The sequence below is a fragment of the Ptychodera flava genome, chromosome 14, assembly GCF_041260155.1.
Source record: "Ptychodera flava strain L36383 chromosome 14, AS_Pfla_20210202, whole genome shotgun sequence".
Lineage (NCBI taxonomy): Eukaryota > Metazoa > Hemichordata > Enteropneusta > Ptychoderidae > Ptychodera > Ptychodera flava.
In genome coordinates this window covers 2,220,647-2,246,555 of record NC_091941.1, presented here as the reverse complement: position 1 = coordinate 2,246,555, position 25,909 = coordinate 2,220,647, and the positions used below count along the sequence as shown (strand labels likewise).

The 25,909-nt window shown below is 37.0% G+C and overlaps 1 protein-coding gene across 1 annotated transcript in view; it reads left to right on the top strand.

Annotated features, from left to right (window-relative positions):
- The window catches only part of LOC139148924 (cation channel sperm-associated auxiliary subunit gamma-like), a 34,940-nt gene that overhangs the window by 649 nt on the left and 8,382 nt on the right, over positions 1-25,909 (top strand). The window contains exons 2-19 of the mRNA XM_070720378.1: positions 471-832; positions 1,378-1,600; positions 2,146-2,404; positions 2,545-2,619; positions 4,598-4,723; positions 5,898-5,969; positions 6,151-6,244; positions 6,840-6,960; positions 7,446-7,610; positions 8,472-8,569; positions 8,773-8,992; positions 9,540-9,677; positions 10,531-10,651; positions 11,536-11,642; positions 11,747-11,884; positions 13,095-13,251; positions 13,700-13,856; positions 24,393-24,572. Of these exons, the coding sequence (XP_070576479.1) occupies positions 471-832; positions 1,378-1,600; positions 2,146-2,404; positions 2,545-2,619; positions 4,598-4,723; positions 5,898-5,969; positions 6,151-6,244; positions 6,840-6,960; positions 7,446-7,610; positions 8,472-8,569; positions 8,773-8,992; positions 9,540-9,677; positions 10,531-10,651; positions 11,536-11,642; positions 11,747-11,884; positions 13,095-13,251; positions 13,700-13,856; positions 24,393-24,572 (2,813 nt within the window). The remainder of the gene's footprint in view (positions 1-470; positions 833-1,377; positions 1,601-2,145; positions 2,405-2,544; positions 2,620-4,597; positions 4,724-5,897; positions 5,970-6,150; positions 6,245-6,839; positions 6,961-7,445; positions 7,611-8,471; positions 8,570-8,772; positions 8,993-9,539; positions 9,678-10,530; positions 10,652-11,535; positions 11,643-11,746; positions 11,885-13,094; positions 13,252-13,699; positions 13,857-24,392; positions 24,573-25,909) is intronic.

Sequence of the window (25,909 nt, the reverse complement as noted above, 5' to 3'; positions counted from 1 at the left end):
GGGAATAGGTAAATGATTTGGGAATCCCAGTAATATTGCTGCTGTCCTCTTATTTGATTCTATTGGTATACCAAGGTGAACCCTGGTAACATTTATCTACCTACCGCCCTTAACAAAAACACTGACTCTACATGCCAATTGCAAGAATACAATAAACTAGATTAAGTGTTGAAAGAGTGGTTTACGCATTAAATCACATGTAAATATACATTTGTATCATGCATTCATTTTTACTCTGTGCAGATGAAAACAAAATCAAAAACCAGATGCATATACAGTGTGTGATATTAGTATTACAATGAAACATATATGAGAAAATAGCTTCTTGCTCTTTACCTGTTAAAATAAAGCATTGTTTTTGTCTCAATATGCCACAATTCATATACATTTTCCATTTTTCCATTCTAAAGTCATAATATCAGAAAGATGACTTACAATATCTATCAAATCCATATCATGTTTAATTTCAGTCAAGTGAAGAATATAAGTCTTTTCCTTATGCATTGAGAGTTGAAGTTTTGTGTGATGGAGAGATTTCCTATATAGCAGCCAGGTACTTCGCTGGTTCTGGTGTAGTGCCCAGAGTCATTATCCAACACAGAAATGGTGATGCAACCAATGGGATACTGCAGCATATATTTAATGGAGCACTGGTTGATTTGCAACAGCTTGAGTTGGATTCTGATGTCAAGTGTAATTTATCTAATTCACAATGTAATGAAGATATATGCAAACCTGCATGGATTGTGCCTCTGCCATTTGATAACCAGACTCAAAGTTTACATGTCAGGGTATCAAGCGATGGTTTTGAGCTGTTACCCCAAGCACAAAGGTATGTATAAATTTGTTTTTCATAGCATTTGTTTGCACACATTGATGAACTCTTATGTAGTCTACCCACAAAAATAAATTACTACCAATAGTGTGCCATGCCTAGATAGCAGATTCTGCCGTAGCTGGTATGGCCCACTGGTGAATCTCCGCTGTACCAGGAAATACAACAATAGACTCTGGGGTCTATGATTCCTCATTACATACCATTCCAAATAGCGATTTCTCATGTAAAAATGTAATTTCTTTTAAATTTGACAAAGTCTTAGTCAACTATTTAGGAAAGAAAGAGTTCCCTTATATTTATGAGATTACAATCGTGCAAGTTGAAAAGATTTTACTATATAGGAGTAAAAACGTCCAGGACTTCTGCAAAATGGTGCATTAAGTTATTGAAATCCCTTAGCCTAACAAATGAAAGGGTGATATAGTGTCAACGATACCTCCAGTAGATAGAATATTGAATGTTTCAACAGAAAAGTACAACCACCAAATATACGGAAAAGTATAACACTGTCCTTTTAATACTGTTTTTCATGCTTATAGGTATACTATCAACAGCATTAAGTTCATGGCAGAGACTAGTTCAGGTAACTCTGAAGGCAAACCAATATTGAATGTGAAGACAATTAAAAACTGGCATGTACCGGTACAGTTACCTTCAGTAGTTTCATGGGATGATAACACTCCAACAGTTCTCATTGGACCACTGGACACCAATATAATTATCTTTAGCAGGAACCAATTTGACAGTTTTGACATTTTAAGGGTGAGAACGAGTCACATTTTGTCAACTTTCATGTACAGAGTGTTTGAATTTCACAACATACCGGTAATAATCTAGTGCATCAACCATTAGTAAACTTAAACAGATCAACTTACACTAACCACAGTTCCTCCAATGTTGAGAGTGAGTAAAAACTAAGAACCTCATAAACAGAATAAATACTTTAACTCAAAGACTGTAGTTATAGACCTTTAACAGACCCTTACTGATATTGTCTTACAGCTTTTCTGCATTGAATATCCTTCATTTGCTGCATACTTTTCATGAGGGAAATTAATGCCATTACAGAATTCAATTTATTGACCACACACAGACAAGCAGCCTATGTATTACACAAATAACTCTGAATGACTTGAAAAGTCTGAAAAATTACAAAATAAAATGGGTTACATAAAAACAAACCATTTTAATTATATTGTTTACCAAGTCCACCAGCACATTTTACATTATACGTGAAAAATAGAATTACACAAATGACTGAGAAAATTCTTAGCAGTTCATGAGATCTGACATTTCTATTTTCACAGGTCAATGTATCGCACAATGCAACTGTTTGCAACATCTCCAAGGAAGAATCGTTATTACTCAGTGCACTGGGACAACCAGATAGAATTCTACTTGGCACAAGTATTGGTCTGTTAGATATGACAGATGAAATAGAATATGTAAATATTCTGCCAGTGTGTATCAAGGCATTGGTTGCACACTTATACAGACACAGTGGGGATCAAACCGTACTAGCCATAGCTGAAACAGGCCTTGTGTACAGTGCAAATATAAATAAAGGTATAGCTGGCTCTTCCATCTAGAGATTCAAATTGCTTCTTACTGCATAAGATATTCGTTTGTCAGCTTTAATGTATATCTCTCCTGAAAGATTTCTGTCTTCCAGAAACACTTAATGCTGTTGTGCTGTCTCCTCACAGGTGAATTTGCTAACTTTACATTGGTGAGTGACTGGGATCACATGTCTGTATGTGACTTCATAGCTGAGGAGCAAGGTAATTTGATGTTTTAAACATCACCCTTGTCTTATTCATATCTCATCTCTGTCATGCAATAATATATATAATCCCATGGTATTTTTCTCTGTTTGACGTCATCGTATACGAGTGTTTTTCGCGGAGCCATACAACTTCGAGCCGAAGGCGAGAAGTTGTGCGGCTCCGCGAAAAACACGAGTATACGATGACGTTAAACAGAGTAAATACCATGGGATTATATATTTATCACATGAACAGTCTTCTTATTTTTCTTTTGATGTGAATGGATCAAAATTATCGTAACAAATTGCATGAATTTCGTCGCTATTTGTGTTTTACTTACGCGGATTACTTTCATTTAAAGAGTAAAGCGGCCCGTCACCCAGGAGATACTTTCATTCATAAATCCCATCAAGCTGAAATTTGCTACATGAAATGGAATCTCCACCAACCAGACATACGGATTCTGTCACGTGAACCTGTCAATCATTGTCTCGCGCTATACCGATGCGGCCATCGGTACGGTGCGCGGTGGACATAACTTTCATCGTGCTAGCGACGGATAGCCATAGTATTCAAAGTTATTCAGAATATTTACAAATAGATTTATGAAGTAAATGCAACGACACGATTGAAACAGTAATTCTCATTCTCAGAGATTCCGTGGCTTTTCAAAATATCACACAAGTTTACGACCGTGGCGAGCGCGAAATATTCCGTTCGATGACACACAGAGTGTACCTCATTGCATGTTTATGCCCACAACGCTGCCGTCACCGGTCTCTGCCATGCCGGTGTCATCTGGTTAATCCCGATCTCGGTCGTCAATGTTTTCGTCTTAAGGACTTTGACGTTTGCAGTGACATATATCTCACCCGTAGATACATCCTAATTTTACTTGACGGAAACTCTGTTTTGAGTGTTGTCTGAGTCAACTTTCGAAGTACATCGGATTCCACAGCGCTGCAATGCATATAGCTGATGTCTTCGCTATAGCGCTACAGCCTTACGCGCTACAGGTTTGATTCCGAGCAAGAATTTACAGAATTTGTTGTATGATGAAGGAAATTTATCGTTTTTAGTCGAATGACTTTATGCTTGTGCCTGTATGTCGCTTTCCCGAAGATTATACTGTACTCATTTATTCAGTTGAACTTCCGTTGAGGTGTAGATTTCAGGTTTATCGCCAACCGGGATCGCCAGGTACGACGTCCACATTGAGCCTTACGAGGCCACTCGACTGAATCGGCGGTATCCCCATTCGATTCTCGAGAACAGCTATAGTTTTAGCGACTAGAAATTTCGCTGGACATGCCTTCTATGTTTCCATGTGTGGATTTATCTGGTCACCTTTTTTGTCAGTAAAAATGTCATGAGAGCACGGCATCGATCACGACAAATCGGTCTATGTTCACGTCGCGGCCCGCATGTATGAACGGTACCATGCAAGAAAAAAAGTTCCGGTTGATGACGTACAACAGGGGTAATTCGGATTTCTTATCCGTCCTGTTCTACGTCACACAGGTGGGAATTCGGGCCAGTTCATGTGATAATGCTAAATGTCTTGTCTCAAAAATCAATGAAAAAATTTAATGCACTCTAGTACAGGTCAATTTGAAATATTAGTGGCATAGTATGCTTATTTAATGGATCAACAAGTTTCCACCTTGTGAAAGACCAAAACAGTCCTAATGCTTGCATGCACCCACAGTTGCCACTCATGCTTGATATTTGTTTATAGTACATGGTGTTTTTGCAGAACAGATATACATTGCTGTCTCTTAAATGAGAATGAATGATCCTCCTTAACTTAAAAAAACATAAAAACAAAAACCCTTCACTGTTTCCCAATGCATCATGCCGAATATCATCATAAAAACGATGAAATGCCAAAACTCTCTAAACATTTGATTGTCAGTCACTCATAATTGTTTCAGTGATCATGCCAGTTTCATCTCTTAAGAGATTTTCAATTCTGATCATCTTTCTTTGACAGGTATCAATAGTGAAAATTGCACTGTAATTTCAACCACAATTGATCCAACTCAACCAAATCACCATCTGTTATTACTATGCATTTCAAATGCAAATGGCTTGTATTACCATTTAATGGAACACTCAGGTAGGTCAAAAGTAAATTTAGTGCCACGGTCTCTATATAGGGTGTAAACATATCATATCTGAAAGTGCAAGCAGTTAAGCCACAGTAACCTGTGCAGCTATCACCATCGGAACAGATCAGATTGAACAGATGCATGTTGCTATGTAACAAAGAAGATAAAACTGTAATCCCCGCAGGGTTCAAATTGCTAAGCAACTGTTACTAGAAAACATGCAATTTCATCCATAAAAATAGACAATGTTGGATATTGTCTCTCAGAACATACAGGCTAGTAGACCATATGACATCATAGTAATGTGCATCAGTTTCGCTGAATTTAAAAATGTTGTAACAAATCCAAATTCATCAACATATCTCAAACTTTAGTAGTTGTACACAAATAATCCTTCCAAATCCCAGAGCCTGTATTTAGACTGTTCACCACAGTAGACCACTTTGCTGAAAACTCTCAAATTTGGACCTACATTTTTATAACATTTTAAACTGCAGAGATTTTTCAAAACTCTTTCTCTATGCTTTCTATCATGGTGATTTCCCCAATTGTGTCAAAATTTGTGCCAATATTATCAAAATTGACTGATTTTTAGATATTTTGAATAAAACCAAGAAGTGCTTGTCAGATAAAGCTGTTTGAACAGTACAAACTTGTATATACTGTTTAAAGAGAGCATTTGTAACGCTGCCAGCATTAAAAACTTCATGCACATTGAATCACTCAGTAGTTCCTAAAAACAATGTCAACTGTACTCCATTCACAGGTTTGTCCATATTTTCTGTCCATTTTTGACGGCCATTGCTTAATTCTGTCGTACAGATCACTTCATGCCATTGTCCAGAAACAATGCCAGACACGACAAAACATATCATTCAGAATATTTGCAGATCTAGCTACGCAAGCAGTGAATATCCCTGAAGAGATACAAAATAATTTTTCACTTTTCTGCAATGAACCGCTAATGATAGTTTTGCCACACCTCCCAAGCAATTTATAGTTATTGGTTATCCACAGTGAACAGATATCAAGATTTAAAAAAAATATTTCTCGTAAGCCTTGGGAACAGATTGTTAAAAGCCTTGTCACATGACTTTCTTGATGATACAGACAGTTCATAGACATGGATTCTAATGAGTGTGGATGCTCTAATGTTTATGTAATCATCAATTTAATTTCTAGGTGACACCTCAAACGGAACATGGTCCTTCCTTTCCCGAATTTCAAGTGCAAGATTGACATCAGGTCCTTCAGGTAATATAAGATTAAAATGAGAGCCATTGACTTTGCTTCATCTTTGACATTTCTTCTTATCATCTTCCTCAGAGATAAAATAGCAATTTTTACTATCATAGTTATTATAACTGATGTACACAGTGCAAATAGATTTGTTTACTGTAGTATGTTAACTTCAGATTACCTGATTTATCAACAGAAAATGATTTTAACCAGTTACAATGGGCAGGTATTTCTTACACCTCCATGGTGACACAGCATCTATTGATCTGGGGTCAGAGTTTAATTCAGAGGTGAGAATGGCCTTTCTTTAACTGAAAATGATGCATTTTATATACAACTTAGTTGAATTGTTATTATGTGTCATGAAGCAAAACTTACAATTCATTTTTAGGAAAACCAAAGCCAAACACATAACTATAACTTCGCTCATACCACCAGAAACCATTTGATTGAAGTTGAGGTTCTAAATTCATATGCAAGTTCAAAGTCATTCATTTCCAGTTATACTCATTATTATGTATACTGTATGTTTAAATTTAGATTTGTTGAGTAAATAAGTGCATTGACTTGACACACTTGAATCAATCACACATCAATCTGTAACTTTCAGTCTTTATTTGATTGCTTTCATACAATTGTCTTGATTCTACCAAACCTCACCCTTCTAATCTTTGAGTAATATTTTTAAGTTACTGAAAGCAAGTCATATATTAGTCCGTCTCAAATTACTTGGTTCTCTCTCTTCTGTGTCCATTGTCATGTTTCTGTTTGCCAGGCCACTCTTTCGTCAGAACACATAAACACATTATTTTTTCCACACATGCCATTCACTGAAAATCAACCTGTAGGCATCTCTATATTTGTTTTATAACTGTAACCTTACAGTACTGATGGTGGTAAAACACTGCATATGATGTCTGCATATCCCATCCACAATAAGTCATCTATCATAGCATTTACATCGTCTCAAGATGGGAGCTTTGCAATCCTGAATCAACTACAGGAAGTGAGTATTTCAACTCTCCAAGATATACCATCCATTTAGATACTACCATTACTTTGAAACAAACAATAGCTAGGCCTTGTGTACAGTGAAATACAATTCTAAAACCAGGATGCAATAATACTTGTACAATAAGGACAAATTTTTTGGATCAAATTTTGAATAAGGATTAAGGTAACAAGAGGTAAAGATAATGCAATGGATAAAAGGATTATTTGCTATGGTATTAAACATCCAGCCAGATCACCTTATCTTGTCACAGAAATAAATATTATACATTAAATCTGCCCATGTCTAGTACTATAAGATTTTTAATTCAGACTTTATTTCACAAAATAAAACTTGAAAGAAATGTTAAGGTACAAAAGTTTTCTGCACTGATCTTTACTATGAACCTATCAAGCAACCTTTATCTGTTATTTTATGTGATTGTAAGTCAAGAATAAATCCTTTCTGATCCATTAATTATTTGAATTGTTTTTCTTGAGGTATGGTATGGTAGAAGTGGTGATTTGCAAAGTTTGATCAGACTTATTCCATCATCAACATGGACATTGATGCCAACACTTCATCACTTTGATGGATATGATGCAGACCTGTTCAATATCACCACAATAACTGTATTCTTTGATGGCAACCAAGATCTTTATCAGGTAAGATAGAATATAGGAATTTTACTGTGGTCAATTAAAGTAACAATAATTAATCTGATTGATTCATTGAATAATTCTGTTTAAGAATGTAAGAATGTCCCATTTATTGGCAAAAGACATTTGTTAAAATTTATATGATACCACCTGTGCCTCAGAAGGACACAATGTTACTCTTTCTCTGCACAATCTGTGAAAGACTTAAACAACACAGAGACACCCTTACCCACCATGATACAATACAAAAAAGACGTCTAGTCATAAACTGCTACAATGTATCAATGTCTATTTCACAATCATTCCATTTGCAGTTTTTTTCAGTACAGTAGGGGTGTCTGATGTAAATGGCTGCATTCAGGAAGCCAGAAGCCTTAATATTTTTATTTTGTTCATCACACAACAGTCATTTTATTACAGCTCACTTGTAATTTTTAGTGTAAGGGCGAGGCAAATTGAGATGTCTCTGGTAAAGATCAAGCAAAACTAAAATCCAAACTTAAGCACCCACCCCAAAAATGATTGCCCATTGGCATTTATGTGGGTGGGCCTATTGTCAGAAAACTCTGGTAAGGTTATTTGTTTGATAGAGTAATTGATCAGATATCTTAACACCAATTGTCAGTTTTTCACTAATTCAAAGTGTAATATTGCTAGATTATTATGTTATTACATTACATGGTTTTCTACTTGAGCAGACAGTCAGCATGTTCAGGGTCATTTGAACTACATTTCATTCCATGAAGTAAATGGAATATAGAGGAGCCTTTCATTGGTCAAAATGCTGTTCTCCTTGCAATTATTCTGTGCATTGTGATGTAATTGTGCAATTATGATTGACAGTACAACTTTTTTTTTAATTCGTAGCTGATAGCGTACCAAGCTTTAAATGAGGCAGGATTTCACGTAGCTAAACATCAGATTCCAGTCAGTGACATCATTGCTGGTGAAAACTTCCAATCAAGGTAAGTAGCAGGGTAGTTCTGCAAACAGAGATTTTTATCTGTTTGATGTGATCAGTTTTATATGATGAAGCTGTGAGTCAAATTATCAGGATTTATAAATATTAAATCACAAATATCAGAGAAATGTCATTGATTCAAAAATATGGGTTTTCTTGTTATTTCATATTGGTTTTCCTGTTATTTCATATTTCAACAACATACAGATTTGAATCTATGATGGATAACAGAGCCTGTTCTGGTCAATGTCCATTTAGTGAGATCCAATTTGAAGCCCTCAGCTCACAGTATTACTGTAGAATTCAGAAATTCATGTACCAACTACCATGTCTGGCTATGAGTGAGCAAGTCTACAATGCAGATGCACTCTTGGTTTACCAAGGCCTTGTGTATCAAGTGTTGCATCAACATGAAAATTATATACAGGTAAGAAATATTTGTTGTGTAAGATTTTCAGCGTTGATGCAAATGAAAGATTATAATCTAATCATATTTAGAAATGATTAGCTCTAGTATGTATAAGAAGTGACTGAAATTATAAGAGTAGTCACTGTTGATATGACAACCAGGGGAGAGGAGTACAATCAGATAAAACAAATTTTCACGAAATTGTCCTTATTTTTATCATCATTTTTAACTCATTTTGGTTTACTTATTTATTTATAAAATTTATGTATTTGTTTGTATTTTGTCTTCGTATTCACTTAATTTATCTTTTCACCAACCCTACCTATATTTACATTCCTACTAATTACTTGTGATCATACATACTATGCTGCAGTACTCACAATTTTATTTATCAGGGTCCAAGACTTTCATCAGTGCAATGTCATTGCGATATCATCATAAGCCACATCATTGCATTGAAATTCTGACTTAAACGTTGTACAGTGACTTTCCAATTCAAGGGAAGCACAGCTTCCTTTATGATATGATTACAATTATGACAGTTCATAATCCCCTTGATTTACAGGTTTATGCTGATCCGTATTATGATCCTCTGCAAGATTGGAGAGAAAATAAACGCTCCCTACAAGATTACCATGCATACCTGTACAGAAACCATCTGACACTGTCTGATGTTTTTGTTCCTCTTGACCAATATTACAAGGTGAGTAGTGAATGACAAAAGTATGAAACATGTTATACAGGCACATCTGTAATAATGCATGCATAGACAGACTTGTGTTTTGAGAGCAATACATGTTTCATTTAACAATTCTACATCCAACCTTAATGTACCTGATCTAGTAGTTGACAAGTGTGATTCAAATCAGATCTTAAGATTAGATCTTTCCTTGTGTGTTCTAAGCTGTTGTCACCTGGCTTAGAAAAACAGCAACAGCAAAGATAAATTCAATTTTTAGTGCTGATTCCAATCAGATTGATGGTCAACTGAATATGGTACACATAGTTACAAATCTCTGAGACAAAGCATCAGATTACCTCAGTAACATTGAGGATTTCCCTTCGATGAAACCAGTGATATAGAAACAAAACAAAAAGCCTTTGGTTTCATCACTGTCGATGTCTCCTCAGTCTTAAATTATTCAATACTTTCATATCAAAAACAATATCGTTGGTTTTGTGGTACATATGAGTGTTTCTCAAAACCGCATTATCATAAATGTGTAATTCTGCAGTCACAGCTAGTAAGAAGAATGGTTTGTTTGTTGTTTTGCCACTATTGTTATCTGGTTCTGACGAGTTTCATTTGGTCTGTAGCTACATGGCATGATGGTTAGAGATTATATACATGTATCTTAGTAATAAATGTTTCTTTGCTGGGTAATGAGACCAGCTTATGTTTATGTTTGATGATGATATTCACACATGTATGCTTCATAAAATCACGTGTGTATATCGCATATGTTACTTGTTTTGCAACAGTTGAACATATGTCCCTCAATCAAGCAGTAGTTGATATGATTTTGCACTTTGTAATATCTCTCATCATTACACAGATGTATGAAGAAGATTTCATTGACAACAGATTACCAAGGACAGTTTATCTTGACAGGGACATGATCTATGAGTTTAGCCTTAGAGTTAGCCTAGATGAGAATCAGTGTGCTGCTAGTGCAGGTAGAGTCATTGTCATGCAGTGAGTGGAGTTTAGTTGTCAAGGAATTGTTGGCCTATTCACAGCAACAGCTGAAGGGCTGGATTTTATGTAGCATCACTGTGGAGCAGAAATATAGGTTATGTTAACATCAGTGACTTTTAATTTTTGATTCATATGTAATATACTTTACCAAGTTGTATGCTAGAATTACAGTCTGTCAGCGTCAGCAGTGCTTTGTTGTTTTATGTTGCGTTCCTATACAGACATACATGTACATCATGATTAGTGAATTTAAGATTTATCTTCTTTTGAGTTCCATCATTTCACTGAGTTGACTTCCTATCAGTATTTCATGCAATGGATATGTAAAGGATTGTACAATACGTCTATATTACTCCTGTAAAGAATAGTGGTAACAAGAAACATGTCAACATGTACTACTTTGCATCTGTTGTTACACTTTAAAAATTTCACCACCATGGTTCCACCCAAACCCATTGTTATCAATGGTGATCTTGGACCTGTATACAGGGAACTGGGGGTGACACTTTAAAAAGTAAATTGATCCAATCAAAAGTAGTAACTGAATTTGAAATAAAATTCAAGACATTGATTTAATATCTTTGCATGCATCACTGATGCTCAGTAAAATTGATTAAAATTTTTGGTTGTGTCTGCTTTTCACATATATTTTTTCCAAAATAAATCTCTAGAGGATACAAGCAAATCATCTTTCAGATTTTGTAAAGCTTTGCTAAACTACAGAAAATAGTTGTAACATGTTTTTCCAAGTAGGAATATAGTTCTGAAGTTCTCATTCTTTGCAGTGTTGTTTGCAACAGAATTCTGATCACTGATTAAAGCAACTATTTCCACTAAATACCATTCATGTGTATCTTTACAGATCCCATGATGAATGTACAACTTGAAGTTGATGTATCAGATCAAGAATTGATACGAGTCATATCCCAAAGACAAGCTCATCATTTAAACAACACTGTTACTTATCAGGTAAACATTATTTTTTAATTTTCATTTTTGCGTAAATTAACCAACTTATTCATAGTAATAGATTTCATTCAATGATTGACTATATGTGTTTTTATTTTCATCAGGTCACACTGCAAACTGCTGACAAAGACTCCTATGTAGTGTCTCAGTTCTCACCAAGGCCAGTCACAGTTACTTTACAGTTGTGGAATTCTAACTTCAAATGTATCAGTGATTCGGTGAATTCAGGCAAAGAGTTACAAGTATATGTCTATAGCATCTAGTCTGTTTAAAATGAAATAAATAGTAATTAAAATGTGATTCTTGCCAACACAAAATGCATATTAAAAAAATAAAGGGTGACGTCCTGACCATTAATGTTAATTTATGGGCAAGGGTGAGAGGAAAGCCGAAAAATTAACGGACAAGGCTCGCCAAGCCTATTAATTTTGACTTTCCTCTCGCCAGCGCCCATAAATAAACGTTAATGGTCAGGGCGGAGTCTGTTATTTCCATTATGTTATCAATGAACCCAAGAAAACCATCAAAACTTACGAAAATTTCCTACGTGAAAGACAACAGGCCCCCAGAACTTTTATTAATTGTGTACTACACAATTGTTGTTGATGTGCTGCACTGTATGTGAGCTCAGTGTGAGTGGTGCAATACGTGACTCAATGTCACGCACGCTGTAAAAAAATTCGCAAAAACAGATTTTTTCTGAAAAAAGTGTCTAAACTTGGCCAACAAGTGCTCCATTTTATTTTGTGATTGACTATGATCTTTGTACAAATCACAATTTATGTTTTAGCTGTAAAGTTGCGATGTTTATGATACTGTGAGTTGTTAATATAATTATTCATATTCATGGGCGTGTGTTATACTGCAGTCACAGCAGTCAGTCACATGGTTCAGCTCGGCCAGTTAAAATGCAATGGACAGGGCATGGTAATATTTTGACAGGTAATATTTGTGTAACAAGTTTAAATGACAAATCATTGAAGAATTTTCTTCACTATCATGAAGGCAATGGTAGACTGCATTACTTGATTGTGTACATTTTACAGATGTATTAATAGTGTCTCATATAGAAATATGCGTTTTGTAAACCATGGTAAAACTTTGGCAAAATGACTTGAGCCAACACCTTTATTGTACACTATTGTCATTGAAAAATGTCAGTTCACAAATAAAAATTTCTCAAGAGTTGTTATCACAACTTTTACTGTTATCGTCTGCGCAAACAGGCCAAAACTAAGCAATTTCGTCTAGCATAATTATATGAAGGGCAACACTAACACAATAACAAATAACAACAAATTTTTCTTCTTAGATCAAAACTTTTCTCCTCAAAATCAATTCCTACCAGACAGAGCAATTTTCAACAACAATTAATACTGAATATTTTTATAGTGTATTCATTTCTACCATTTCTTTGTACACATTTGTATGTAATATCCCTCACATTGCCAGGGCAGCAACTCACTCACAGCAATGATAGGTTGTCCTGTAGGGAGACAGCTGATCTTTGATCTGCAGAAGTCACTAGATTTTCTATCAGAAGTTTCTGAAGTGAACTATGACTGCCCTCAGCCAGATCCACTCACTCCGTGTATTTACTACGGAAATGGTGAGTCAGTTTTCAAATTACCCCATCAGAGGTCCATCAGTTGACCTTATTAAAAAATGAGTCAAATTAAATGTATTTGACGACAGTTAATGATTGATACAACATGTTTAACTTTAAAGTGTCACAAATAAAGAAAGGGGAATATTTGGAAATTTTCCAATAAATAGATGTATTTTACTGTAATTACCTGGACTAAGTAAATAATTTCAGAGCAGAGGGTTCATCTTTTCTTTGAAGCTTTGTAACGAAAGATGGCAATCAGTGGATAGTATTGAAATACCTATGGTTGTAAATCAGAATGCTGATTGACGGAAAGCTGTGACAAATATATCATTTTATATTTAGTAGCCATTACAGAGTGTCAGTGCACACATATATCAAAGTCCCGTACAAATCTTGAGGGCTGTGATGCCAGACAATGAGACATGTTGTATTTATATATTTCCAGGTTTCTATCCCCACTTCTACATCCAAGACCAAGTGACTGGACAGAAACAGTTGTTCACTGGTAACTACACATTTGACATCATTGCTGGTGGCCTGTCTGTGGATAAAATGACACACTACACTGCCAGTCAGGTTGACCTCTATAATACTATGGACAGGTAAGGTACCATCAAGTGGGTGGTTTTTTGAAATTTATCACAATGACATTCGGTGCATACATGTACCTACCAGTGGTAGCAACTGTGCCAAGCATGAACTGAATAAAAAATTATAATCTAAATAGACAATAGAAGCCACTGTAGTCTTCATTATATAAATTTTTGCCAATAGTTTTGTACAACCTACAACTGAAATATAATACAGAGACTGAAGATGGGTGCAGTACGACATGGAAGACCATACTACACAATGTACAGGGAACAAAAATATGATTTGATCCCAGCTTGTAATTCAGATGATTGTCCTGGTATATGTTTGACTTATTTTAGAATGAAACCATGAGTGTGAGTGTGTATAACAAATTTGTTATCACATAGACAACAATCTTCTGCAAGCTATTCTCATGCCACATCATCAAGTTTGTTTCTCTAATTTTTTATTCTTATACTCAGTAAAAACGATTGCATTGATTCCATATTGACTTATAGCAATGACATCACTTGTGTAATGTCTGGCTGTAAGTCTGCTTGATGTTAGTGAATATCAAATCACAGGTATTGAAACTTAAAATCAATCATCAATTCTGTTGCTATCATACATTTAAAACTATTAGTTAATTTGAAGAATTGTACTTTGTACTGGCAGTTATCTACGTATCATTTCACCTGTATAGCATTATGTCTTATATCTGGGTAAATATATTTTTGCAGATTTTATCAACAACCTTTTTCAATTTTGTTAGTTAATATCAAATCACAGGTATTAAAAGTTGAAATCAATTGCCAGTTCTGTTACTATTACATTTCACACTATGAACTGGCAGCTATGTCCTACATCTGGGTAAACATTTTTTGCAGACTTCCTTAAAGCCACACTAGCTGTAACTCTTGAAATTTATGACCTAAAAATATTTTCCTATTCTCTCCTGGTTTTTAGCTCACATTTGGTATACCAATGTTAGGTTATCGTATGAGCTGAAGTCGATGGCGTCTGTATTTATGTGTCTATGTATGTATGTATGTATGTATGTATGTATGTACATACAGTATGTCCATTAAAATCAAAAACTCTTGAACCGCTGCACGTTTTAGCTTAGTATTTGGTGTCTGGATGCATCCTGGGCTATAGATGGGATTTTGTTCAAATGAAGTTTGCATTGCCAAAATTATGCAGATGAGCTTGCAAAATGTAAAAATGGTCAAAAATTAATGACTCTAGAACCACTGTTTTGATTGCTTTGAAAATTAGTGGGCAAGTACCTCAGGTGGACCTTATACAGTTATATATACTTTCCCCTTGAATATTGTCGCAAACAGTGAAACACAGGAAAAAGAGTAGTAGTACGAGGCGAAAAATGCATGATCAAAAGACCACGTTGCGACAAATTCCCGCTCTCAACGTAAATAGTAGATACCGTTTGACACTCTACAAGTCGACAATCCTGAAGGATGTTATCTACTGCTCAAAGTGTTGGAAAACCCCAAATATGTATAATTTAGGTAATTTCCTTAGTCTTTGACCTTAAATGACCTATACCAACCCAGGATATGTTGTGAGACTGTGGTTTCCGTGAACATAATTTTGTCATATTTGGTATCAATTCGTAGTGAAATTTGATCCAGAAAACTAAGCTGAAGTTAATTTCTTCATTTTTAGCTACTATAGACTATAGTCTATAGAAGCTATTGGGATGGGTATCCGTCCGGCGTCCGTCGTCAGTCTGTATGTATGTATGTATGTATGTCCGTTTGTGAGGCGTCCGTCCACTCAAATATCTTGAGAACCGCAGTACTTACTGATTTGATATTTGTTGTGTAGATTAAAAATATGATTTTGAGAAACTATTTTTTTAATTTTTTGATGTTGTTGAAAATAGGCAAATTAATGCCAAAAAAGGCGTTTTTGGTAAAAAATCTTCTTCTTCATAACCGCTGGTCAGACAGCTTTGTTATTTGGTATACAGGTCCCTAGGGATAATCCAACTTAGATTTGTTCAAATTGTGATGAAATATGCAAATGTGTATTTTTAAGGAATTTTTTTGTCATTTTTGGTCAAAATTTGACTTACATTGTATGTAATTCTTGTACTGTATAAACCCTATCAATTCACCCAGAAAAAAATAATTATATGATTTTAAATAATTGAATTAATTAGGAAATCATCAAAGCCAAAATAATTTTAGTGTAGAATTATCAGAAAGTTCAACTTTTTTTGACAGTTCATAGTGAAATGCTTACCATCTTGGAGGATTAAAACATGTAAAGGCAACTTTCCTGAATCCCAACTTTGACATATTCTGAACCATCATTTGTTGTGCTCTGTATCTTATCTAAAAGAAATTGCTCATAATAGTTTGTCATGATAGTGGATGATTATGGCTTGCTATAATCATGGTTAACGCGGGGAAGGGCACGGAGACGCAGGCCATTCTACCTTTGCCTCACAACCACGCCTCACGCTTCTGCTGAACACACAATGAACCCTTGCCTCTCGAATCACAGCTGCTTCTTGTTCACCCTCACTATCAAATATGAATGCCATGCATGCCTTGCATGACGTCCAACCCGTTATCTGCTCGCATCACTGACCATCAGCTATCCATGCATACCCCCTTGGCCAAAGCCATTTGCCGCCACTTCAGCTCCTGCAACGATAACGTACACATCACAAATCCTTCTCGCATCCCGACCATGGGTAAAACAAAGAAAAAGACCGGGCAAGCTGCCCGCCGATCTTCATCGCGACCGAAGCGGACTCCGAAGCACCTTGATCCCTACTTGGTACGGAGACAACAGGCTCAACCGATGACCAGCGCCCTACCACTTCAAACCCCGATGCAGTACCAATGCAGGGAGCGACAGACCACATCTCCAACTCATTGAGGCCGGAATCGCCACAGCCGTCGAATCGATCCGACGTGACCTGCAAGTCCAAACGACCCGTGCTGCTGGCCTGACGGCACATCACCCATCAAACCACCCTATCACTTCCGCTCACACAGATACTGGACCTCTATCGCCTGCTTCGATCATCGAGACCAGTGTGGAGCAGGCAGCCCGACCGGCCCACTCGCAGACTCACCAACAGCAGGCGTACGCTGTAACACAACAACAACCAGCCATTACAGCGACCCACACAACTGACCTGGTCACCGCTGATGGTGTACATCACTTCCTGGATCAACCCACCGTAGGAGGCGCGCCTCATAACAACATAACAGCCAACATGGCTGCGCCCATGTTGCAGCGGACCCAGCTTCCCAGTTCAACAGAAACAACGCGGCGTCCACCCCCTCGTTCGGGAACACCGGCTAACGCACCAGCAGCTACGCCGCCAGCCGACCTCCTTCTACCATACGTTGAGCAAACGACTCTGAACAATCTGGCGAACATCGGTAAGTTCATCGACCTCAGTGAGCTACACCCCGATGCCCTTGCCCCAAGCGCATCAAGGGCCACAAAAAACACAAATAGCCTTTGATCCTGACAACCCGGGTATAGCTACATTCACCACCGAAGTCAAACGAAAGAACATTGACAACTTTGAGATCTGGTCTCAGTGTTACAGTACCTTCTTGATGTATAGATCATTCTACCATCCGCACCTAGCTATCCCCTGGCTAACTACCACCGTTTCATAGCAGCACAGGCAGCTGCCTATAAACCTGAGGCCTGGCTAAACTACGACAAAGCCTTCCGCCTGAATGCGGCACGCTACCCTGACCAGGTGAACTGGGGCAAGCCGGATCCAGAGCTGCACTTCTTCCACTTCCAACAACACCCACACCTACTGATCCCCACATGCTTCGGATGTGGGCAACGAGGTCACGTCAAGACCGAGTGCAACAGACGTCCAAACAGCACCACGAACCCTTACTACTGGGAAAATACCAATGCCAAGAAACAGCCTGACTCAACTCAACAACAACAGCAACAGGTATGTCGTTCCTTCAACCGTGGGACTTGCAAGACCCCCTGTCCCTATGGGAGAATACACAAATGCACAGTGTGCGCCTCCCCTGACCACAATGCTCAACAACACCACCTGGTCACAGGTCAGCAGCCACCCCAGCCCTTTCGGGGGAATGATCGCCAGTCCGGCGATACTCGAAACGTTACAGCCAACAACACCAATCAACCTCGCTAAACTAGCCACAGCCCTTAAAGGCCACCCGAACTCTGCCACCCTACTCCATGACCTCACCTACGGCGCCAACGTTGGCTTCACCGGGACCAATGGCCCACGCTACACCCGCAACGCAAACTCGGCCATGAGAGACCCTGAGGTTGTTACCAAAGCCATACAAAAGGAAATTCAATCAGGCCACACAGTTGGCCCATTCCGCACACCACCACTACCGAACTTCATCATCAACTCCCTCGGGTTGCGCCCCAAAAAGTCTGGGGGACATCGAATCATCATGGACCTATCACGGCCGAGAAATGACTCTGTCAACCACAACATAAACAAGGATGACTACACCCTCACCTACTCCCGTGTCGACGACGCGGTTGCCATGGTGCACAGACATGGCAAGGGCACTCTGCTTACCAAGGTGGACATTAAAAATGCATTCCGCCTATGCCCCGTTCGAAAGGCAGACTGGCACCTCCTTGGTTTCAAATGGCAGGGACTCTACTTCTTTGATCGCGTGTTACCCTTCGGCTTACGCTCTGCTCCATTCCTCTTCAACCGCTTTGCCGAAGCCCTGCTTTGGATCATTCAATCTAGGGCAGGGACGAAGGACTTGTTGCACTACCTGGATGACTACCTTGGGCCGGCCCACCTCACTCCGGACAATGCCAGCATCTACTGGACACAATGCTCAGTACCTGTGATGACCTAGCCATCCCAATCGCACCAGAGAAGATTGAAGTCCACTATCAGTCTGTATGTATGTATGTATGTATGTATGTATGTATGTATGTTTACGGTATGTAATGCATGTACATGTATGCTACCACTATGTGATTATCCATACTAGATCTATCTATTTATAAACAAGTCTTTGCTGTGTATGTCCGTTTGTGAGGCATGTGTCCACTCAAATATCTTGAGAACTGCAGTACTTACTGATTTGATATTTGTTGTGTAGATAAAATATATGATTTTGAGAAACTATTTTTATTAATTTTTTGATATTGTTGAAAATATGCAAATTAGCACCAAAAAAGGCGTTTTTGGTAAAAAATCTTCTTCTTCATAACCACTTGTCAGACAGCTTTGTTATTTGGTATACAGGTCCCTAGGGATAACCCAACTTAGATTTGTTAAAATTGTGATGAAATATGCAAATCTGTATTTTTACGGAATTTTTTTTTCCATTTTTGGTCAGGCCATCCTGAAATGAGCTATCAAAGATATCCACCTTCTTCATCAATACATGTGTCACAAAAGGTTATTCTCTACATAACACAGCAGAGCTCTGTCAACTGTTGAGTCGCTTGTTTTTCAAAACCGCTGGTCAGACAGCTTTAATATTTAGTTTACTTGTCCGTAGGATGACCTTAGTGAGATAATTTCATACAGTCAGGAAATACTTAATTTTGTATCCATGTCTATAGTAGCTTCAGGGACTTTGGCCCTATGTTTTCATTTTGGACCAATGTTTACAACTTTTCCATGCAAGACACACATGAACTGATAAGAAATTTCAATCCAGGATAATTCCAGATGTCATAATGACCCCCACAGTGCGAGGCATTTCACCATCTGTAACTAACTTAAGTGCTGTTTACATTTGAATGACAGCACTGATAGCATTTTAAAAATCCCCATGGTTGTAAATAAATCACCTACTTTCTATTTCCCTACTCTCCCACCTTTTCTTTTTGTCAAGCCTTCTCTGGCTGATTTTTAGTCCCCACAGACACCGTCCGGGGGGGTAATAGGTTTCGTCATGTCTGCGTGCGTGCGTCCGTTCGTCTGTCCGTTCACGCAGATATATCAGAGATGCCTGTAGCGATTTCATTCAAACTTGGTACAAGGATTACTTCATATGTCATACATATGCACGTCGATTTGTTTTGTGATACGATCCAATATGTCCGCCATGCGGCCATTTGTTACGATTTTTTCATGTTCAGAGTCATAACTCAGGCATATCTCAACCAATTTTATTCAAAGTTGGTACAAGGACATTTACCTATGTCATACCGGTACATATGCACGTCAATTTGTTTCATGATATGATCCAATATGGCTGCATGGCAGCCATTTTGTTACAATTTTTTCATGTCCTTAGCCAAAACTCAGGCACATCTCGACCTATTTTATTCAAACTTAGTCCAAGGACATTGACCTATGTCATACATATGCACATTGATTTGTTTTGTGATGCAATCCAATATGGCCGCCATGTGGCCATTTTGTTACGATTTTTTCACATCCGGAACCATAACTCAGACATGTATCAAGCGAATTTATTGAAAGTTGGTACAAGGACATTGACTTATGTTATACATATGTACGTCGATTTGTTTCACAATATGATCCAATATGGCCACATGGTGGCAATTTTGTTATGGTTTTTTTTCATGTCGAGAGCCATAACTCTGGCAAATCTTAACTGATTTTATTCAAAGTTGGTACATGGACACTGACTTATGTCATACATGTGCATGTTGATTTTTTAGACAGTAAGATTAAATATGGCTGCGTGGCAGCAATTTTGTTACAATTTCTCATGTGCAGAGCAAAACTCAGACATATTTCCACCAGTATCATTCAGAGTTGGTACAAGGACATTGACCTATTTCATACATATGCTTGTCAATTTGTTTCACGTCATGTAGCAGTATCATGTTAATTATTGAAGTTTCGTAATTAGGCTGATATGTCAAAAAATACTGCATCAAATTTCATGAAACTTGGTACAGATGTTAAGCTCACATTGCTTTAACAGTGAAAAAGACATTTATCAGTGTCATGTTAATTAATTTGTAATTGCTTATGTAATGAACTTTCCTAATTAGAGTGGTATATCCACAAATACTGCGTCAAATTTGATGAAACTTGGTACAGATGTTGATCTCATAGTGTTGTAAATACTGTATCAAACTTTATGAAATATGGTACCGGTGATAATCTGTTAGTGTTAGGATAGGATAGTATGCAAAAATGTTTGACAACATCCTGTCGATTAATTCCTAGTTGACTCATTTAATGACCTTTTGTAATTAGGATGGCGGCCTACATTGGTTTTATGTTTTCATCACCATGGAACTCATTGAACTCATTGGCCATTGAGCGCAATCTGTATCAAAGTATTTTATCACAGACCTAATTAATGAAGAGGACTCTATCCTCTCTGAGGACTTGTAATCAAAGTACCCATTAACAAGTGGGGACTGTGTCATCAACGATGACTTGTTTTTATTGACATTTGCTAATGTATGTAGGATCTGCTTGGCCCATTGCTGCAGAAGTTTATATGCATGTTTCTAAAGTTTACCTCCAGTACCTATGTTGCAGACCTTATTTGCTGTTGTCATTCTTGTTTGTAGAAATCATTGTCATAGTAATATAATATCAATGTAGAATTTTGCTGCACTGAACAGATAACATTCATTGTTGACCTTTGGTACCAATACTACTAGTATGTACCGATTGCGATCAAATGTGAGCGACACCGTATCATTGGTGGTATTTTCTCTGAATTCTACGGTGTGAAGGGATATGGGCTTTTACTGCATTAGGAAACCATTCCTTTGTGAAACATTTGACAAGAAAATTCAAATTTTAATGATCATTTGATTTCCCACCATTTTCAAAAATTGATAATATTACAAAGGAAACAGAATATACAATGCCACAGTTGAAAACACTCACCCCTGTGCATTACATCTGTGCAGTATATGCAAAGATTTCATTGCAGCTATGCAAAGTATACTCGTGTTTTTTGTTTTTTCCACGTGGGGCTGCAACTTAATGTTTGGGCAAACATTTAATCGCAGTGTAATCTTTATCTTGTTCAAAATTGCATATACAGTCCCAGTGGGTAGTTTATAATAAGTGTATACACCCACCTAAATTAGTACATTCTCACAGACTTATTTTAACTTAAGGTAAATTTTAAAATAATGCCAAAAGATAAAGCTAGTGGGGCTTTAATATCTTAAATTTCCACTGTGCTGATGTCATAAATTATGAGCAGAAATAGCACATTGGAAAAGGTCATAGTTGTCAATTCAGACGTGAATTGCAGATTATAGGAAAGATTGATTTGAAAATAATTTACAGCCAGATAAACAAACACAAATCCATCCCACAGGAGGTCATCATCTGAAGAGTAATTTAAGTTCCATTTTTCAAATTTTATACAGGATATTAAACAATTTGAACAAAATTCAAACAAAATTATCTGCTTTTTAAACTCTTCAGATTTGATATGTGATAACAACATAGCCCATTACAGCTGCCCTCAGACAGCCTACTAAGCCTTATGTCATGAAAATATCATTTCAATATGAATCCGTCATCTGTTTTTTAGCTCCGCTGTCAGCGACGCGGAGCTTATCAAATAGGTTGATTTTCCGTCATCGTCCGTCGTCGTCGTCCGTCAACAATTGCCTTCTCCTCTGAAACCGCAAGTCCAATTGCTTTGAAATTTTATATGCAGTTCACTTTGGGTGACCTCACGTAAGTTTGTTCAAATCATGGTGAAATTTGCATATTTGTATTTTTGGGGCACTTTTTGGTGTTTTTGGTAAAAAAATCTTCTTCTCTGAAACCGCTTGTCTGATTGCTTTGAAATGTGATATGCAGTTTACTTAGGGTGACTTCAGTCAGATTTGTTCAAATCGTGGTGAAATTTGCATATTTGTATTTTTAAGGCAATTTTTGTCATTTTTGGTAAAAAATCTTTAAAAATCTTCTTCTTCAAAACTACCAGTCAGATAGCTTTGATATTTGGTACATATGTCCCTAGGGATGATCTTTTTCAGATTTGTTCAAATTGTGCAGAAATATGCAAATTTGCATTTTAAAGGCAATTTTGGCCATTTTTGGTCAAAAAATGTATTTTTCGAAAAGAACTGGTAAGATAGTTTTGAAATTTGGTATACAGGTTTCTATAGATGAACTAAGTAATATATATATTGAATTTCTGATGAAATCTGTAATTTTGTATTTTTGGGACAATTTTTGCCATTTTTGGTCAAAAAGTGTGTATTTCCAAAACTACTCATCTGACAGATTTGTAATTTTGTATACAGGTTCCTACAGATGAACTAAGTGATATTTACTGAAATTATGATGAAATCTGCAATTTTGTATTTTTTGGGCAATTTTTTCCACTTTTGGTCAAAAAATGTGTATTTCCACAACTACTCATCTGATAGCTTTGCAATTTAGTATACAGGTTCCTACAGATCACCTTATAGATATTTATTGAAATTATGATGAAATCTGCAATATTTTAATTTTGGGGCAATTTTTGCCATTTTTGGTCAAAAAATGTGTTTCTTAAAAAGTACTGGTCTGATAGCTTTGAAATTTGGTATGCAAGTTTCTACAGATGAGCTAAGTAATATGTATTGAATTTCTGATGAAATCTGTAATTTTGTATTTTTGGGGCAATTTTTGCCATTTTGGTCAAAAAATGTGTATTTCCAAAACTACTCATAGCTTTGAAATTTGGTATATAGGTTTCCATAGATGAACTAAATGCTATTTATTGAAATTATGATGAAATCTGCAATTTTGAATTTTTGGGGCAATTTTTTCCATTTTTGGTCAAAAAATGTGTTTCCCTAAAAGTACTGATCTAACAGCTTTGAAATTTTGTATACAGGTTTCTATAGATGAACTAAATTTGGTCTTTTTGAAATTATGATGAAATCTGCAATTTTTATTTTTGGGGCAATTGCTGCCATTTTTGTCAGAAAATTTTATTGTCAAGAAACTACTAATAGATAGCTTTGGTTGACATGTTCTTTAGGGATGATCCGATGTGATATATTCAAAGTATGATGAAATCTTCAATATTGTGTATTTTTGTAGCTATTTTAGCCACTTTTTTCTGGCCACTGCATTGAGCTATCAAAGATTTCCACCTTCTTCATCAACATGTGTCAAAATAGTTATTCTCTACATAAACACAGCGGAGCAATATCGGCCGCTAGGTCGCTTGTCTTAATATGATGTGATTTGTATCCATCAGGCTGCTAATGATCTATTATATCCTCCAAGTCACTTCCTAAACAATACATGAGAACCTGTGGAATTATGCCATTACTGGTTTGATATTTAATATTTAATGGCTGGGGGAAATGATAGTGTGATTATCTGTATCAGATCCATGCTGGGACTTTATTACTTCAACAGAAATGATTAATTACCTGCAGTATGAATGATTCATATGCCCTATATGTTGAAACAGATGGAATGACAGGTCTATTAAAAACAAAAGAGTGTTTTTAAGTGGTTTTTTTTTCATAAAAGTAATGTGATTAATTCTATTGAATTGTAATTTCTCATTGTCGCTATTTCACATGATAGGGGAATGAGTTGAAAATATATTTTGTATTTTCAGAATGTCTACTTCCATGGTCTGGATATCCCATAATGCCACTGCTGTGTCTGGCAGGATAATATTCAGTTTTGATTGCAAAGCTATACACTGGCATTGTCAGGCCAATTCACCATGTGCTGATGTGCCTTTGAACTTCCCATACGGACCCGAGTTCTATTTTCTAATCCACGTTACAAACAGGTTGGTTGAAATATGGTATTGTTTGCCGATGTTTATACTTACAACTTGTCACGGTTATCGCTTTTGGAAATTTACCATTACACACTCTTAACTGTATTTCACAAACATTGGCTTTTACTACGCTGAAAAAACGTGTAATAATATAACAACATCAGTCTTCAAGTTTCTGGTGCCAGTCTGGCTACAGCAACGGACTCAATTTAAAGTTAAGGAAGAAACAATATACTACACTTGAAATATAATTATATATAATCCCCCCCGTATTCCGAACGAGTGTGGCTGCGTCGCGGACGAGTGATTCCCTGTGTTGCGGCCGTATCCCTCCAAGCCGTAGGCGAGGGGGATACGGCCGCTATACGGGGAATCACGAGTCAGCGACGCAGACACACGAGTGAGGAATACGGGGGGGATTATATATTTATCACATGCATAGACCCAGTTTTCCGTGAATAAACCTTCCAGGAATGATAATTACTGGGAAAAAGCAAGAGGGAGTATTTTACAAGAATTCATACGCTTGTGTTATGCGATCATGGCTGGGTCACAGCTGACTTGACTGCGGTCAGCTCAACATGACGGGGCTGCTCCTATGGATAATTAGCGTCAACAACGACGGGGCTGCTCCTATGGATAATTAGCGTCTCTCGTAGGGCTTTTTCTGTGCGAATCAAGCGGAAATAGGAATGACTATGGATTTTTAATGCAAGGTATTTATTTGGTGCTTACTATAACATCAATTTTAGTGAAAATTCATTCATAAAATTTTTGGACGTACAAGCGGGACGTCGCCACACTCAGCCACGGCTGGCGAGAACGGGTTATTTTTGTCAATATTCAAACATCATTCAAATAATTCTTCTTTGCAAAGTTTGTATGAAATTTTCAAAATTAACAATTATTATGTTTTACGAAATTGTCAATTGTATGTTTAATATTTTACGAATAAAATGAGCGTGTTTAAATATAATGAAGAACAGTGTTTGGCTCTGACTCAATCGATAAGACAACATACAAGCAACGAGTCTTTCTTAGCTCAGACATGAGACGACGGAAGTTCAACAACAAGGTACAATACACGAAACGTGATGTACAATATGCATGGACAAAACAATACCTTGCACCTTTAAATGCATTGATAACATTGTGAACTCGTCGCTCTTGAAAAATATAATAGCGTTTCTTCTGATGAGTCTCAAGTCCGGAGTATCGTCAATGCTGTCAGAAATAATGTACGCTCTTTGCTTCATCAGCTCGCCCCGGGGGCTCGTGGCAGCATTGATCGTGATGTTGAACTTGAAACCCGTCAATGTTGCTTCAGAAAACATTCTTACTGCTGT